At 40.5% G+C, this 19,534-nt stretch overlaps 1 protein-coding gene and 1 non-coding gene across 2 annotated transcripts in view; both read right to left on the bottom strand.

The window, feature by feature from the left end:
* The window catches only part of FAM186A (family with sequence similarity 186 member A), a 52,734-nt gene that overhangs the window by 18,338 nt on the left and 14,862 nt on the right, over positions 1-19,534 (bottom strand). The window contains exons 2-3 of the mRNA XM_087813767.1: positions 10,890-11,106; positions 9,081-9,251 (exon numbers count right to left, since the gene is read on the bottom strand). Of these exons, the coding sequence (XP_087669893.1) occupies positions 9,081-9,251; positions 10,890-11,106 (388 nt within the window). The remainder of the gene's footprint in view (positions 1-9,080; positions 9,252-10,889; positions 11,107-19,534) is intronic.
* Positions 7,833-7,940, bottom strand: LOC148093856 (U6 spliceosomal RNA). Its single transcript, XR_015714198.1, has one exon. It is a non-coding gene; the product is annotated as a U6 spliceosomal RNA (small nuclear RNA).

Below are 19,534 nucleotides of genomic sequence, written 5' to 3'. Positions count from 1 at the left end.
CCAAACTTTTATGAGAAACATTATCTACACATTCAAGAAACTCAGCAAATTCCAAGTAGGACAAACACAAAATAATTCATACCTGCACGCATTAGAGTCAAACCATTGAAAGCCAGACTGATATATTCAAAGTGCTGAAAGAATTATACTGCTAATCAAGAATTCTTTATCTAGCAAAACTATTCAAAAAATGAAGGTAAGACATCCATTCCCTGAAATAACACTCTTCCTAAAGTAGCATGCATTTACAACTCTTATAACCATCTTTGTTGCATGTTTTTAAACATTTCTCTAAATGCATTACAAAATGTCTATAACATCCATTCCCTGAAATGGCACTCTTTTTAAAGTAGCACACATGTACAACTCTTATAAAAGGTAAAAAATAAGATATACAGATGGCAAGTAAGCATATGAAAAGATGCTCAATATCATCTGTCATTAGACAATTGCAAATTACAACAAGATATTGTTATACACTTATTAAAATAGCTACAACCCAGAAAATTGATAATACCAAATGTTGACAACGATATGGGGCAACAGAAACTCTTGTTTATTACTGGTGGGAATAAAAAAACAGTACAGTACTTGGAAATACAGTTTGGCAGTTTTTTACAAAGTTACTTACAAAGTAATGTAATCGTCTATGATCCAGCAATCATGCTCCTAGGTATTTACCCAATTAATTTGAAAACTTATGTCCACACACGAAACCTGCATGAGAATGTTTATAACAACTTTATTATCATTATCTTTTTAATCCTCACCCAAGGATATTTTTCCCATTGCTTTTCAGAGAGAATGGAAGGGGGAGAAGAGAGAGACACATCGATCGATTGCCTCCCGCACCAGCCCCAACCAGGGCGAGGGATCAACCCTGCAACTGAGGTATGTGCCCTTGGCTGGACTCAAATCCAGGACTGCAGTCCTGGGGCTGACGCTCTAACCCCTGAGCCAAATTGGCTAGGGCAACAACTTTATTCTTTTTTTTAAAAAAAAAAAAAAAATGTCTTCATTGATTTCAGAGAAAGGAAGGGAGATGGAGAGAGAGAGATAGAAACATCAATGATGAGAGAGTCATTGATCAGCTGCCTCCTGCATAGCCTCCTGCTGGGGATGGAGTCTGCAGCCCGGGCATGTGCCCTCACCAGGAATCGAACCGCAATCTCCTGGATCATAGGTCGACACTCAACCACTGAGCCACGCCTGGCCGGTTAACTCAGTTGGTTAGAGCATGGTGCTGATAACAACTTTGTTCTTAAACACAAAAACCTGGAAGCAACCAAGATGTCCTTTAATAGGTGGATAAACAAATTGTGGTACATCTATACAATGGAACATTATTCAGCAATAAAAATAAATAAGTTATTAAGCCACAAAAAGATATGGAGGAACATTAAATGTATATTGCTAAGAGATAGAAAACAGTCTGAAAAAGCTAGATACTGCATGATTCCAATTATATGGCATTCTTGAAAAACATTTTTAAAAATCAGTGATTGTTGCCCAGCTGGCGTGGCTCAGTGGATTGAGTGTCGACCCATGCGCCAAGAGGTCATCCGTTTGATTCTTGATCAGGGCACATGCCCAGGTTTTGGGCTTGATCCCCAGTAGGAGTGTGTAGGAAGTAGTTGGTGGATGTTTTTCTCTCATCATCAATGTTTCTATCTCTCCCTCTCCTTTCTTCTCTATCTAAAAAATCAATAAAAACATATTTTTAAAAATTAGTGATGACCAAGAGTTTGGGGAGAAAAGGGAAAGGAAATAGGTGAAACACAGGTTTTATAGGATGGAGAAACTATTCTGTATGGTACTGTAATGGTGGATACATGACAATATACATTTGTCAAACCCCATAGAACTCTATATCACAAAGAGTGAAACAATGTATGCAAAATTTAAAAAAATAACCATTTAAGAAGTTAGGCAATCCCAGGAAGGAATACAGACTGTGATAAGAGAATCTAACTGTATTAGAAATGTATGACACAACCTCACTGAAAGGGATGGGGGGAAAGGTGCTGACCTAAGTAACTGGAAATGAATAGAGCCTGTAAGTCTGAAGGGGAAAAGAACTGCACATAAGTACATACAGTACTGTACTCTAAGTTGTTTCCCATGGGGTGGGGGTTAATAATCTGATACTGCTATACTGTATACTGGAATTCAACAATTAAGTAAGTGGATGGCAGATGGTAGGAGCATGTTTCTCATTGTTTGAGTGGAGATTTACAGATAAGCAAGGGGAAGGAGCTACAATGATCTATGTGATAGTGGATTAGATTTAGAGACATCAATAAGAACTTGCGTTTAGCTTAATGTAATTACAGATGATTATATAGGTAAATATTTATACATATGTGTATATTTACAGCTTTGTACACACATACACACACACACACGTGTGTTTTTCTGTCAGAAAAGAGGGCCAAACAGAAATGACACCCCAGTAGCAATGAGCATATCTAGCAGCCAAACCTTGGTTTTAAATACCATTCTCTAATAAAAGGAACCAGAATTCTTGAACAAACGGAAAATTCTAGGACTGGGGTAGGAAATATTTGAGATGAACCTACCTGGATTATCTTGTAGTGTCAGAAAATAGAAAGTACTAAAAAAAGACAAAAGAAAACTATATGTTGATGTTGGTATGTCAAAGGGACACAGGAACCAACTGGAAGAGGGCCCAACAGCCAAAGCTAGAATAACTTGAGCAAGAAAATATAGTATTGGATTATAATCCAAAGTATAAAATAAATATCTGTGAGTTCACTTTTTATAAATGTTTTTATTGTTTTTTTAGGGAGAAAGGAAGGGAGAGGAAGAGAGAGAAAAAGAAACATCGATGTGAGAGAGAAACATCAATTGCTGCTTCTTGCATGCACCCTCACTGGGGATCGAACCCCCAAACTGGGCATGTGTCCTGACCAGGAATCGAACCAGCAACCTTTTGCTGCATGAGGCAATGCTCAACTGAACCACACTGGCCAGGGCTTGATATAAATTAAAAATTGAAAAATTAATAAATGGCGTACAAGAGACAAATTATTGTTCATAAGAACTTCAAATAATTAATGTAGCCCTGCTGGTGTGGCTCAGCAATTAAGCATTGGCCTATGATCCAGGAGATGGAAATTCAATTCCTGGTCAGGGCACTTGCCTGGGTTGCTAGCTGGATCCCCAGCAGGAAGCATGCAGGAGGCAGCCGATCAATGACTCTCTCATCATCAATGTTTCTATCTCACTCTCTCTCACTCTCCCTTCCTCTCTCTGAAATCAATAATACTTTCAAGAATAACGATTTTTTTTTTTTAATTCCATTCTGCAGCTTTGGGATGAAATGTTCTGTAAATATCAACTAAATCCATCTGATCTAATATGTCATTTATGGTCACTATTTCCTTGTTGATTTTTTTGTCTGGAAGATCTATCTAGTTATGTCAGTGGAGTGTTAAAGTCTCCTACTATGACTGTATTGCTGCCTGTCTCTCCCTTAAAGTCCTCTAGGAGTTTTAAAATCTATTTTGGTGCTCCTATATTGGGTGCATATATGTTTACCAGGGTTATATTTTCTTGTTGGATGATCTCTTTAGTATTATGTAGTGACCTTCTTTGTCTCTTATTATGGCCTTTGTTTTGAAGTCTAATTTATCAGGTAAGTATTGCTACCCCACTTTTTATTTTCATTTCCATTTGCTTGGAAAATTTTTTCCATCCCTTCGTTTTCATCCTGTGTCTTTTGTTCTGAGGTGGTGTCTTATAGACAGCATATATATGGGTCATGTTTTCTTATCCATTCAGCTACCCTATGTCTTTTGATTGGAGCATTTAATCCATTTACATTTAAGGTTATTATTAATAAGTACTTATTTAGTTCCATTTTTATTCTTTATGCCTATGTTCTTCTTTCTATATATTTCTTCTTCTTTGTACAGCACTCCCTTTAACATTTACTGCAGTGTTGGTTTGGTGGTAATGAACTCCTTTAGCCCTTTTTTATAGTCTGGGAAGCTCTTTATTTAACCTTTAATTTTAAATGAGAGCCTTTCTGAATAGAGTCTTGGTTTCAGATCCTTGCTTTTCATTACTTTGAAAAGTTCAAGCGATTCCCTTCTGGCCTGTGGTGTTTCTGTTAAGAAATTAGCTGACAGCCTTATGGGTCATGTTTTCTTATCCATTCAGCTTCCCTAAGGCTTTTGATTGGAGCATTTAACCCACTTATATTTAAGGTTATTATTAATAGTTACTTATTAATAATAGTTACCTCCCTTGTAGGTAACTGTCTCTCTCTTGCTGCCTTTAAGATCCTCTCTTTGTCTTTAACCTTTGCCATTTTAATTATATGTCTTGGTGTGGGTCTCTTTGGGTTCATCTTCATTAGGATTCTCTGTGCTTCCCGAACTTATGTGACTTTTTCCTTCACCAGGTTAGGGAAGTATTCTGTCATTATTTCTTCACACAGGTCTTCTAGTCATTGCTCACTTTCTTCTCCTTTTTGTACCCCTGTGAGGTGGATGTTATGTTTCATGCTGTCCACAAAGTTCCTTAAAGTATCCTCATGATTTTTAACTTTTTTTCTTTTTGCTGCTCTGATTTTTTTCTACGTTTTCTTCTAATTCACTGATTTGATCCTCTGATTCATCTAACCTACTGTTTATTCCTTCCAGTGTACTCTTTATTTCAGATATGTTATTCTTTACTTCTGACTGGTTATTTTTCATGATTTCTATATCCTTTTTCCTGCAGTTGAGCACCCTTAAACTTTAAACTCTGTTTCTGATAAATTACATGCCCCCATTTTATTTAACTCTTTTTCTGGAGATTCCTCCTGTGTGTGTGTTTTGTTTTGTTTTCCATTTGGAGCTGTTTCTTTTATTTTCTTTTTTTCTTTTTTTTTGTTAATCCTCACTTGAATATATATTTTTCCATTGATTTTTAGAGAGAGTGGAAGTGAGGGAAGGAGGGGGAGAGAGAAACATCAATGCGAGACAGACACATAGATTTGTTGCCTCCCACACATGCCCTGACTGAGGCCGGGGATGAACCTGCAACCCAGGTACATGCCATTTACCAGGAATTGAACCTGTGACCCTTCGGTCCCTGGGCTAACACTCCATCCACTGAGCCACACTGGCTACGGCTGGGGCCTGTTTCTTTGTTTCCCCATTTTGGCTATCTCATTGTGTTTGTTTCTATGTATTCAATAGAACTGCTATGACTCCCAGTCTTGGTTGGGTGGCCTTCTATAGTAGGTGTCCTGTGGGACCCAGTGGAGCAGTCTCCTTGATTGCCTGATCTGGGTGCTCTAGGAATGTCTCTTGTGTGGGTTATGCGGGCGCTCTTGCTGTTATTGGTTCTTTTTTCTTTTTTTTAATATATCTTTATTGATTTCAGAGAGAGGAAGGGAGAGGGAGAGAGAGAGATAGAAACATCAATGATGAGAGTCATCATTGATTGGCTGCCTCCTGCACACCCCTAACTGGGGATCAAGCCTGCAACCTGGGCATGTGCCCTGATCAGGAATCAAACCGTGATCTCCTGGATCCTAGGCTGATTCGCAACCACTGAGCCATGCCCAGCCCAGTGATATTGGGTTTTGATTGCTGTTGTCCCGTTCATGGGTGGGCTTGACCCTCAGGCTGGCTAACTGTAAGGCTCAACCCCAACCACATCATGCAAGTTGTTGTACAGGTGCTGACAGAACAAAACAAGCCAAAACAAAAACAGAAGCAAAACTAACCAACGACAACAAAAGAATAAGAAAGAAATGAGACAAAACATAAAAAGGAATAATGAAAGACAAGAGACAAAGTAGAAAAGAAAGAAGAAACAAAAAAATAGAATATGAAAGGAAAGATGGAAAAGAAAAAATTAAAATTAAAAAATATATATATCTATGTAAATAAAATAAGAACTAGAAAAAATATGGAAAATAAAGAAGAGAAAAAATAAAATGAGAAAAGGTGAGAGAAAAATAAGAGATATGAAAGAAAAAATGAAATAGGAAAGAAAAATGAAGAAAAGATTTAAAAAGAAAAAAGCGGTGTTCGCCTCAGCAGCGTTTTGTGCCTGCTGTGATCACCCTTTGGGAACGCTGTGAAGTTTGCTGGACCCTGCTCTGATGATGTCTGAAGCTGGCCATTTGGTGTGCTGGTCCTGGGCCTTTCCGGATGTTCTTTGGTACAAGCCAATGTCAGACACTGTCCCTGCCTGGCCCTTGGCAGCCTGTCCTAAGCTTGGGAGGGAAGAGTTCCTAGTAGTTCGGCCGGTGCGGCCTCCGGAGCCCAGTGGTAGGGTGTGTCTCAGGCCTTGCACTTTGAACGTCCCCACTCTAAGTTGCTCTCCTTTCCCCCAGGGAACTGCACTCAGCGGGAGTATCTGGGACCTGGGAGGAGCCATTCAATCCTTCTCCTTGCAACTTGCAGAATGGGGGAAGGGCACTTCCTCTCCTTCCCCCGGCTGTGTGGGCTGAACGCGCTGGGGAGCTCAGTCTGCGTGCCAGGGATGCAGTCGCAGACCCCAGCACGCGCCCGTCCGACCCTCAGACTGGAGGCCGCCTGGGCGGCACAGTCACAAAAACCCAGCTCTGCATGGCACCCCCGCTCCACATCTAACCAAGCAAGGGGGGATAAAAAAAAATCAGCCCCAATTGGCACACCAAAACTCCCCGCTCTGCCCAGGCTCCTCATGAGCCAAATGTCCAAATCCCCCGCCCCATCAAATCACGCAGGGCAGCCCCGTTTTTCAGCCCAGCGCCATTCCGCTTTAGCTTGGAACACAGCAGCAAGATGGGGCAGACTGCAGGCGGGGGAAGGGGCGCCACGGGGCACCCAGGTGGGCAAGACAGATCCTCTTTCCCAAACCCCACAGTCTGCTCTCCTGCCGGCTCTCTGCCCACAGTCCGTCCAGAGAGTAGAGGGCGCCCCCGCAGTCTGCTGGCTGTGCCAGAGAGTCACAGGCTGAGCGAACTTCCCAGGCTGGTGTTGAGACAACAGGATCCCTTTTTCTCTGGGATGGTGTGGTCTGTCCCCCAGGTGGACGGAATCCCCACTGGTTATGCCACCCAGTGCTAGGCAGGCTCCCCTTCCTGTCTCTGTGGCTCTGGATTGGGGATCCTTGCAGGGGCTGAGACCTCATGCTCCCGGGGGGAGGGAGCTCTGCTGGCACATTAACCCCCTGGCTCCCCAGCGCCCGCACCTGCAGGAGGGGGCTCACACTTTCTGTGTCTCCTCCTGTCTTCCTCTGTGTTCCTGTTTATAAAATTTCAGATCAGCTACACTTCAACCTGTGTTTTACGTTGATTGCTCTGCAATTTAGCTGCAAGTCCAGTCATGGGCTGGGAGCAAGCAAACGGAGCTTCAGCTACTCTGCAGCCATCTTGGAACCTCCTGCAAGTTCTTAATAGTCTTAATACAACTCTAACACTATGATATAACTTATATTAAAGGCAAAGTGATAAGATGATTGGAATTTATAAAAAATTAAACACTTTGAGGCTTCAAAGACACCATTAAGAAAATGAAAAGACAAGCCACAGACTGGGGAAAAATATTTGCAAATCGCTTTATCTGGAGTATATAAAGAACTCTTTAAAAAAAAAAAAATAGAGCCCTACCTGGTTTGGCTCAGTGGTTAGAGCGTCGGCTGCATACTGAAGGGTATAGAGCATGTACCTTGGTTGCAGAATCAATCCCCAGTCCTGGTCAGCAGGAGACAACCAATCCATGTGTCTCTCTCACACCGATGTTTCTCTCTCTCTCTCTTCCACTCTCTCTGAAAAGCAATGGAAAAAATATCCTTGGGGGAGGATTAAAAAATCAAATCAAATCAAATTAAAAGAACGCTTCACAAATGTGCATGTCATCTTTGTGCAGGGACCATGCTAAATTTTCTCTGTATCGTTCCAATTTTGATATATGTGTTGTGGAAGAGAGCACTATAAAGAACTCTTAAAACTCAATAATAAAAATAAGTGTTTGAATAGATACTTCATCAGAGAAGATACAGGAATGGCTAATAAGCACATGAAAAAGTGCTTAACATCATTAGTCATTTAAAAAATGAAAATTAAAATGACAATGGATTACCATTTTACACTTATTAGAAATGCTATAATAAAACAGAAAGACACTAACAGGTGTTGAGGATTTTGAGAAGCTGGAACCCAAATACATTGCTGATGGGAATGTAAAATGGTACTGTCACTTGGGAAATCAGTTAACAATTTCTTAAAAAGTTAAACATAAGTTTACCAGCAATAGATAATTGGCCTATCAATTTTACTCTTAGGTATCTACTCAAAAGAAATGAAAACATATGTCCACACAGAAACTTATGCATGTGTGTTCATAGCAGCATTATTCACAAGACCCCAAAATTGGAAACAATCTAAATGTCTCTGAAATGGTGAATGAGTAAACAAAGTGTGGTATATGCAAACAATGGTATGCAGTTGGCAATAGAAAGGAAGAAACAACTGATACATCCCATAACATGGCTGAACCTCAAAAGCATTATGCAAAATGAAATAAATCAGACATAAAAGACCACATAAAATATAATTCCATTTTCTAAAGTATCCAGAAGAGGCAAAATCAGTTGAGACAGAAAATAGATCAGTGATTGTCTGGGGCTGGGAGTAGAAATGAATATCAACTGCAAATGGGTATGAGGGATCTTTCTAGGATGATGGAAATGTTCTAAAATTGGATCGTGGTGATGGTTGCACAAGCCCAAATTTACTAAAACTCATTGAATTGTACACTTTAAATGGATGAATTTTTTAAAAACCTTCACCCAAGGATATGTTTTTATTGATTTTAGAGAGAGGAAGGGAAAGAGAGAAGCATTGATGTTAGAGAGAAACACTGATTGGTTGCCTCCTGTACTCACTTGGGGATCGAACAACCTAGGTATGTGCTCTGACCAGGAATAAAACCAGCAACCTTTTGGTGTACTGAACGGCACTCCAACCGACTGAGCCACCCAGTGAATTTTATGGTATGTAAATTATATCTCAATAAAGCTGTCTTTTAGAAAAAGTAAAATCTCTTTCTAATATCTTAAAGCATCCTTACCTTTTTTTTTCCCTTGTTGCTTCTTTTCTTCGAGCAAAAAAGCACTAATTCTACTCAATATCTTGACATTGCTCTCAATAGCTTTGAATGTTTCTGGTAAAATCTCTATTTGTGCTACCCAGTGGTGCTGTTCATCAATATCAATTTCAGTCATCTCCGACAAAATGGCATCTTGAAGAGAGTAAAAAAGTTACTTTAAATAATTGTAACCATATGGGCTTATAATATTGGCTAACTACTCAATGTTGTAGTATTGGGGAATATAGATATCTTGTACTTATTGCTGTTCTGAGACCTTTATGAGGAAATAAAAAAGGAAGAGACTTAGAATAGAAGGCTGAACAGTAAGTCCTGGACATAAAAATATGAATCACGTTAAAAGATGTCTATTTGGTTTAGTTCCATAACTCCAAGGAAGTAGGTATCTAAAATGTGAACATGTGTCTTAATATTGGGGATCTAAACCCCAATTAACTCTTTTGGTAAGTTAATCTACTCTGTTATAACCACTGTTACATGAGACTTCTTGCAACCAAATGAAATTCCTCTTTTTTGTGTTCTTAGTTTATTCATTCTTTCGTTCAACAGACATCTCCTCTGTCATGTACTCTTCTAGATTTTGAGGATAAAACATTGAATAAAGCCAATTCCCTGACTTCATACTGCTTGTGAAAGGAGACAGACAAAAAATAAAAATAAAAATATTAATTATATAATATGTCAGATGGTAAGAAATAGTAGAGACAAAAGTAAAGAAGAGCAAAGAGTGATGGATGAGAGATAGGGACTGAGGATGGGCAGAGAACACCTAATTTTATTTTATTTTCCATTTTGAAAGATGTATAGTAGCAGCATTGTTTTCTATTAAAGAAAAACAAAGTTCAAATGTGCAACAATAACTATGTTTAACACTTGGTATACATGTGAATACAGATAAAGGCTTCTGAATAGACACTGGATTTAAATAAAGGTATTATAGGTATAATTCATTATAATTTATTTTATGAATAAGAAAAAAGTCACTGTCAAAAAGAGATAATAGAGATTTATTTTCCAATACTCTTTAATTGGACACACACACACACACACACACACACACACACACACCCATCCCACTCCCTGCCAACTGAGCTGACTTCCCATCATTAGACCAAAATGATGACTCTCTGCCAGGCAATTACAACATGTCACACCACCAGCCCCTGGATTAGAGGAAAGAGAACACCTCTTTCTTCTTTTTCAAATCCTCACCCAAGGATATTTTTCCCACTGCTTTTCAGAGAGAGTGGAAGGGAGGGAGAGAGAAACATCAATGTGAGAGACACACATCACTTGGTTGCCTCCCACATGCACCCTGACTAGGATTGAGCCTACAACCAAGGCACATGCCCTTGGTCAGAATCGAACCCAGGACCCTTCAGTCTGCGGGCCAGTGCTCTACCCACTGAGCCAAACTGACTGGGATGAGAACACCTCATTTTAAAGTAAGGTATAAGCAGAGAAGGAGCCATGTGTCTACCTGGTGGAAAATGTTCTAGGCAAGGGAATAGTAAGCGTAAAGACACGCAGGAGCATTCTGGCATGCCTGGAGCAAAACAAGGAGGTCAGAATTGCTGGCATTAAGTGAGCAAGCCTATATTTTTATTATGTTATTCTTACTGAAATAGAGGACAACTGTTCTCTGAATAACTCCTTAGTCCTTTCTTCTGTAGTCTTCTTCTAATCCTTCAAAATTTACTTATAGATTCTGTTCTCTACCTTTTTCATTAACTTTGTGGTTTTTCCTTCAAACCACTTTTGAAAACTTACTCCATTCTTCCAACCAGGCCAGGATATGTGCAAGAGTCTTTTCTTTAATTTCAGCAGAATTAGCATAAACAGCTATTTTCTCTAGCAAATTTATTCTCCGTTTCTTATATTCTGAAAAAGAGATTTTTCTTCCAGACTGCATGTGCTCATCAAAAGTGTAGCGATGTATCATCCTGTGCACATTTTGCATTATGTCACTCAGCTGCGTATTAATGTCCTATAAGAATAAGAAAGGGGAATATGTTAATAAATGTTCAGTTTGACCTTTCTTCCCAGAATTTCAGTGACAGTGACTATAAAACTGTTGAATCAAAGTCCTGCTTATTCTAGCTTACTGTGGATCTCATATTTTCCCTCTTAAATTTTTTTCTGCCTTCATCATCCTAGCATTGCTATGATATAATGAAAAGAACACTGGGTTTGAAACCATATCTGGGGTGATCCAAGATGGCTGCAAAGTGGGTAGAAGCTACACACCTCCTCTCAGCACCATACCGGCTTTACAGCTAAATTATAAAGCAATCAACCTGAATGACCAACTGCAGGACAGCTGAACAGGAGTATTATATCCAAGGATTTCTAGAAGAAGCTACACAGAGACTAGTAAGAGGGGCAGAGATGTGGAGAGGGCTGGCCCCAGCACCCAGGTGCTGTGGCTGAGAACCCAGAGGGTCATCTCTGCTGCAAAAGTCCCTCCTGAGGAACATGGGGTCTCAATCCCATGTCGGGACCCCCAAACCAGAGCACCAGGGCCAGGAAGAGGAGCCTGCATAGCATCTGGCAGTGAAAATCAGTGGGGATTCTGTTGGCTGGAAAGAGGAAATAGTCTGCTAGCATCCCAGGTGCTCTTCTAAAGGGCCAACACACAGGAGTTCACTGTTGGGCACTTACCTGGGGCCCCAGTAGAGTGAAGTTGACTCAGGGCATACAGAAGCCATAAGAACAAGATCTGGATGGTGTGGCTCCAGGGAGAGCTCTGGAGAGTCAGCTACTGAGATCCTGGTCCTGAGTCAATATACCACGCTGCCCTTGGGCTCCATATCCCAGGGTCAGGCACTCGTATTCTTACAGCACCAGTTAGGGGAGTGCACCAACCTGACCTTCCAAATACTGGTGACACTACCCTGCCAACCTTGAGTCTGGTAGAAAGGACTGTTGGCTGCACCCTACAGGGGCCCTACACTCTCTGGAGAAACTATAGGCAGACTCTCAGTCATTGAACTCTGTGGCTTTGGAACGTGGGCCAAACTACCTCCAGCATGGGTTCGGCAGGTACCACCCCAACAGAAGACCCCCTTGTTAGGGTCTTTGGTGGTGTAGCTGTGGAGGTAAGGGAAGGCATGCAGCTTGCTCCCCTCCTGAGGGCCTGTACCACCACCAATGGAGAGCTGCCTTGATCTGCGTTCCCAAGTCCTGCTGGCCCCATCTGGCTGAGCTCAGTTCCATGGGGGAAAAGCAGCTCTATACAGAGCTGGGACATTCATAGTGCATCTCTCTCAGAGACTCACAGGAGTTCACTGTTGGGCACTTACCTGGGGTCCCAGTAGAGTGAAGTAGTCTGAGGCTCAAGTAGTCATGGCTACAGAGCTAAGGGGAGGAGTGCAGCTCACCTCCCTCCTGCAGCCCAGCTGGTGCCACCTGCAATGGAAGGCTTTTGTACTGCTGAGCTTGCTCCTGCAGTGGGGACAGCTGGCTGCACCCAATCTCAACCTGTGGTGTGCTCCTCCAGGTGGAGTTAGAATTGGAGACTATAGCAGAGACTGAGTGGTATGGCTCTGAAGTAGGGGCCACATTCTTTCCATTGAGTGCCTGACCACACTGTCTCCAAGTAGGGGACCCACTAGCCCCATCCCCCTGACCCAGTCACCCTGTCCTACTGAGCTTGAGCCATGTGTGTCAGTGGGGCACAGCCAGCTTGGGCCCACTCTACAGCCTTTCTTCATAAGACTCTGGAGGAAGTCCAGGCAACCTCAAGGTGGGGCGGAATAGCTGACTGGTGGACGCTGTCCTCAGGGAGACTTGGACTTTTATTGATCTGCCCCCAGCTCAGAGCTTCAGGAAGCCCATCATGGTACACAGCCTGGCCCCTCCTGCACACACCCAGGCCCAGAAGATACAGAGCAAACAGCAAATAGTGTAGTAGCTCCAGACTGGTAACCCAAGGCTGGTTATTCACAACATCTGACATTGACCTGCACCAGGGCCCAGGCCAAGGGGGCCCAAAACCAACACAACCACTGGTGGGCTTCAAACCACACAAGAGCTCAGCGCAACTAGCCACACAAATGGCACAGCCAAAGGGGGACCCCAGCAGATACCAGACCCTGCTGGGAACAGCTCTGCCTCGCAGCCCCTGAACGACGAGCAACTCATACACAGTGAATGAGGTCTATCCTTATAGTGAGCCAGCCAGCCTGAGGGTTAACTCTACCCACAAATGGGCCAACAGCATTCAAGACTCAGCTATAATAGGAGAGGGCACATAACCCACACAAGATCATTTCTGGAGCACCTAGTCCAGGTAATCTAAAAGATTCTGCCCCTGAGACCCGTAAGGCACTTACATCAGAAAGCCCTCATAACAAGCTTGTGAGTCATAGCAGATCTACTGAATACACAGAGACAAACACAAAAAGGCAGACAAAATGCAGAGACAAAGAAATATGCCCCAAATTGCCACGGTCCAGCCGCAGCGGGAGTCAGGGGTGCTGAAGGTGGGCAAGGCGTCGGCGCTCGGAGACAGCAGACTACACGACTCAGAGGTGGTGTGACACTGTTCCACTTTATTGAGAATCAACATAATCTTTTATATTTTCTTTTTTGGCCATGATTACATTTTTCGGTTAGCAAGCAAGAAATATTATTCACAGGTTAAACAATACAAGTTTCGATTTCATCAGAACGGAACAATTTTGACTTATTTTTTAGAATAGAGGAGAAAGGAAAAATCAGTGACCTATAGAGTGATAGATGCGGCTTTGTTTGCAGCAGTAATATATTAGTTTGTGAGACAGAAATTTTATATAATATTTGCCTGTGGTTACTACTTCTTCTGGTTATATTTTAACTATGGACCTATTCTTAAGCTATTATATTCTTCTTGCCATTTTCTTCTAAAAAAAGAGTGCCTTTTGCCATAGCTATTGATTAACAGCTTAAGAATGCTTTTCTTTTGTTTCTTTGGGAGCAAGCACCAGCGTGGCCGCTGCCTTGCCAAGCATTTCATGAAGGGCAAGTTTTCATACTGAACATGCCTTCCATTTACATTAACTATTTTGATACAGTTTTCATTGTAAGCACCTGTATGAGGCAGAGGAGGGTCTGGTAGCCTTTCCATACTGTTAGCCCCTTTTAGGGGGATGCCACAATCTGCCATTTATTCTATGTGCTACCCAGGGTGGTCCTTGTACAGTAGGCAAGGGGCGATGGCCTTTTTCTTGTCCTCGACTAATCTTGCATTCATAGGCGGGGGCACTCGAGGATAGGTGCCTGCATGAGCTCAGCTTGCTCTAGTTCCTCCATAAATCCCTTTTTGGGGGCGCCAGGGGGAATTTTCCTAGCTTCTTCTAATAACTATTTGTTAAAGCATCCGGCACATGTGATGGTGACTGGACTTGGGGAAATCGAGATTTCTTCAGAAGTGAGAACACTGTTTACCATTCCCAGGTTAGTTATTGATTTATGGCCCAAAATCCCCCTTCAAGGAGGAGAAGGGATATTCCCATTAAGCCAATTACTCCCTCCCACATGCCACGTCCTTTCCTCAGAAGACGCCTTCTTTGAAGCTTCCTCTCCACATCCGGATCTTGTCAGACGACATGGTTGGGAGAGGACGGGGCACCAAATGAAAGAATAAGAGAAATCTCCAGAAAAAGAATTAAATGAAATGGAAGCAACCAAAATAGCAGATACAGAGTTTAACACAATGGTTATGAGAATGCTCAAGGACCTTAGGGGATGAATGGATGATCTCAGTGAGAGCTTAAACAAAGAGATAGGAAGTATTAAAAAGAGCATAGGCCCTGGCTGGTTTGGCTCAGTGGTTAGAGCATCGGCCCACAGATAGAAGGGCTCCAGGTTCAATTCCAGCTGAGGGCATGTACCTCGGTTGCAGATTTGTTCCCTAGTTGGGGCGCATACAGGAGGCAAGCAATCGATGTATTTCTCTCACATCAATATTTTTTTTCTCTCTCTCCTTTCCTCTCTCTCTGAAATCATGAAAACATAACTGAGGAATTTTTTTAAAAAGATGAATCCAAAGAGGCCCACACCAAGATATTTCTTAATTAAAATGTCAAAGGTTAAAGACAAAGAGAATCTTAAAAGCAGCAAGAGAAAAACAATTTGTTACCTACAAAGGAGCTCCCATAAGGCTGTCAGTTGATTTCTCAACAGAAACACTTCAGGCCAGAAGGGAGTGGCATAAAATGTTCAAAGTGATGAAAAGCAAGGAACTACAACCAAGACTATTCTATCCAGCAAAGTTATTTAAAATTGAAGGTGAAATAAAGTTTCCCAGACAAAAAACAACAACACAAACACAACAAAACCTGAGAGAGAGGAACATAGGTATAAAGAATAAAATGGCAGTAAATAAGTACCTATCAATAATAACCTTAAGTGAAAATGGATTAAATGCACCAATGAAAAGACATAGCCTGGCTGGTGTGGTTCAATTGGTTGAGCATCATCCCATACACCAGGAGGTCGCCGGTTCAATTCCCAATCAGGGCACATGCCCAGGTTGCAGGCTCAATCCCCAGTAGGAGGCATGTGGGAGGCAGCCAATCAATGTTACACTCTCTCATCAATGTTTTTATCTCTGTCTCCCTCTCCCTTCCTCTCTCTAAAATCAATAAAAACTTAAAAAAAGACATAGGGTAGCTGAATGGATAGGAAAACAAGACCCATATATATGCTATCTACAAGAGGCCCACTTCAGAACAAAAGATACAGACTGAAAGTGAAGGGATGGAAAAAAATATTCCATGCAAATGGAAACAAAAAAAGTTGGGATAACAATACATATATCAGGCAAAATAGACTTCATAGCAAGAGACAAAGAAGGTCACTACATAATACTAAAGGGATCAATCCAACAAGAGTATATACCCTTGAAAACATATATGAACCCAACATAGGAGCACCTAAATATATAAAGAAAATCTTGGTGGACATTAAAGCAGAGATCAACAACAATACAGTCATCATAGGGGATTTTAACACCTCACTAACATCAATGGCTAGATCTTCTAGACAAAAAAATCAACAAAGAAACAGCAATCTTAAACAACACACTGGATCACATGGATTTAACTTATATTTACGGAACATTACCTCCTAAAGCAGCAGGATATACATTCTTCTCAAGTGCACATGAAACATTTTAAAGATAGACCCCATGTTAGGACACAAAATAAGTCTTAATAAATTCAAGAAAACTGAAATCATATCAAGCATCTTCTCTGACTACAATCATATGAAACTAGAAATCAACTATAATTTTAAAAAATGAAAAACATTCGAACACATGGAAGCTAAATAACATGTTATTAAACAATGAATGGGTTAACAATGATATCAGGAAGAAATCAGAAGTTACTAGGAAACAAATGAAAATGAACATGCAACAACCCAAAATACATGGGACACAAGGAAAGCAGTCCTGAGAGGAAAGTCCATAGCATTACAGGCCTATATTAAGAAAAAGAAAAATCTCAAATAAACAATCTAACCCTACACCTAAAAGAACTAGTAAAAGAACAGCCCTGGCCAGGTAGCTCAGATGGTTAGAGTGTCATCCCTATATGCCAAATTGCAGGTATAATCCCTGGCTAGGACACATACAAGAATCAACCAATGAATGCATAACTAAGTGGAACCACAAATGGATCTCCACCCCCCATCTTCTTCTCTCTAAAATCAATAAATTAAAATTTTAAATAAAAAGATCAACAAACAAAGCCTGGAGTAAGTAGAAGGAAGAAAATAGTAAAGATCAGAAAGGAAGTAAATGACATAGGGACTAAAAACAACAACAACAAAATATCAGTGAAACCAAGAGCCAGTTCTTTGAAAAGATAAACAAGATTGATAAACCTTTAACCAGACTCATCAAGAAACAAAGAGAGAGGACCCAAATAATTAAACTCAGAAATAAAACAGGAGAAATAGCAACTGACACCACGGAAATATAAAGGATTATAAGAAAATACTATGAACAGTTACATGCCAACAAATTGGACAACCTGGGCAAAATGGATAAGTTCCTAGAAACATACAGTCTTCCAAAACTCAGTCAGGAAGAATCAGAACACCTGAATAGATTAATTACAACTAATGAAATTGAAGCAGTAATCAAAAAACTCCCAGCAAACAAAAGTCCTGGACCAGATAGTTACACTGGCAAATTTACCAAACAGTCAAAGAGGAACTAACACTTCTCCTTCTCAAACTATTCCAAAAAATTCAAGAGGAGGGAAGACTTCTAAGCTCTTTTTACAAGACCAGCATTATCCTAATTCCAAAACCAGATAAAGACACTACAAAGAAAGAAAATTATAGGCCAATATCCCTGCTGAACATAGATGCTAAAATCCTCAACAAAATATTAGCAAACCATATCCAGCAACACATTAAAGAGATCATACACCATGATCAAATGGGATTTATTCTGAGGATTCAAGGTTGGTACAATATTTGCAAATTAATAAATGTGATACATCACATAAACAAAATGAAAAACATCACACACTCTTATCAATAGATGCAGAAAAAGCATTTGATAAAATCCAGCACCCATTTACCATAAAAACTTTCAGCAAAGTGGGAATGGAGATATCCATACCTCAACATAATAAAGGCCAATTATGATGAACCTACAGCCAACATCATACTCAATGGGCAAAAACTAAAAGTGTTTCCCTTAAGACTGGGTATGAGACAGGATGTCTACTTTCATGACTCTTATTCAAAATAATACTGGAAGTCTTAGCCACAGCAATCAGACAAGAAGAAGAAATAAAAGGCATCCAAAGTGGAAAGTAGGAAGTAAAACTCATTATTTGCAAATGACAAGATATTGCACATGGGAAACCTAAAGACTCCACTAAAAATTAGTGGGGGCAAATTAGCAGGATACAAAATCAATATTCAGAAATCGCTGTCAATCTTATACACAAATAATGAACTATCAGAAAGAGAAATTACAAAAACAATCCCATTTACTTTTGCAACAATAAAAAGATACCTGGGAATAAATTTAACCAAGAAGGTAGAAGACCTATGCTCAGAAAATTACAGGATACTGAAGAAAGAAATTAAGGAAAATACTAATAAGTGGAAGCATATACCGTGTTCATGGACAGGAAGAATTAACATCATTAAAATGTCCATACTACCCAAAGCAATCTATACATTCAACATGATTCCTATTAAGATATCAGTGGCACCCTGGCTGGTGTGCTCAGTGGTTAGAACATCAGCCTGTGCACCAGAGAGTCAAGGGTCCAATTCTCAGTCAAGGTCACATACCTGGGTTGCAGGTTCACTCCCTACCCCCGGTTAGAATAGGTGCGGGAGGCAACCAGGTTAATGTGTCTCTCTCACATCAGTGTTTCTCTCTTTCTCTCACTCTCCTTCCCTCCCTCCCTTCCTCCTTCTCTTCCACTCTCTGAAAAAGCAGTGGAAAAAAATATCCTTTAGTGAGGATTAACAACAACAGCAACAAAAATACCAATAGCATATTTCACAGATATAGAACAAATATTCCATAAACTTATATGGAAATCAAAAAGACCCAGCATAGCCTCCATAATCTTGAGAAAGAACTAAGTTGGAGGTATCACACTACCTGATATAAAACTATATTACAAGGCCATTGTAACCAAAACACCCTGGTACTGGCACAAGAATAGGCACATAGGTTAATGGAACAGAACAGAGAGCCCAGAAATAAACCCATGCTTTTATGGTCAATTAATATTTGGCAAAAGGAGGCAAGAACATACAATGGAGTAAGAACAGTCTCTTCAATAAGTGATGTAGGGAAAATTGGACAAGCAAATGTCAAAAAAAAGAAAAGAGCCCAGCCGGGTGTGGCTCAGCGGTTGAGCGTCGACCTGGGATCCAGGAGATCGGGGTTCGATTCCCGGTCAGGGCACATGCCCGGTTGCGGGCTTGATCATTGATGTTTCTATCTCTCATCATTGATGTTTCTATCTCTCTCTCTCCCTCTCCTTTCCTCTCTCTGAAATCAATAAAGATATGTATTTTTTAAAAAATTAAAAAGAAAAAAAAAGAAAAGAAACTAGAACACCAACTTACACCATACACAAGAACAAACTCAAAATGGATAAAAGACTTAAATGTAAGTTGCAAAACCATAAAAATCCTAGAAGAAAGCATAGACAGTAAAATCTCAGACATCTCAAATAGCAGTATTTTCACCAATATATCACCTAGGGCAAGGGAAACAAAGGAAAAAGTAAACAAATGGACTACATCAAACTAAAAAGCTTCTGCACAGCAAAAGAAATCATCAACAAAATGAAAAGGGAATCTACTAAGTGGGAGAACATATTTGTCAATGATACATCTGATAAGGGGTTAATTTCAAAAATATATAAAGTACTTATACAACTCAA

This window comes from Miniopterus natalensis, chromosome 2 (genome assembly GCF_054644295.1).
Source record: "Miniopterus natalensis isolate mMinNat1 chromosome 2, mMinNat1.hap1, whole genome shotgun sequence".
In the NCBI taxonomy this organism is placed as follows: Eukaryota; Metazoa; Chordata; class Mammalia; order Chiroptera; family Miniopteridae; genus Miniopterus; species Miniopterus natalensis.
Note: the sequence above shows the minus strand (reverse complement) of the source record. Positions and strands in the feature narration are given on the sequence as shown.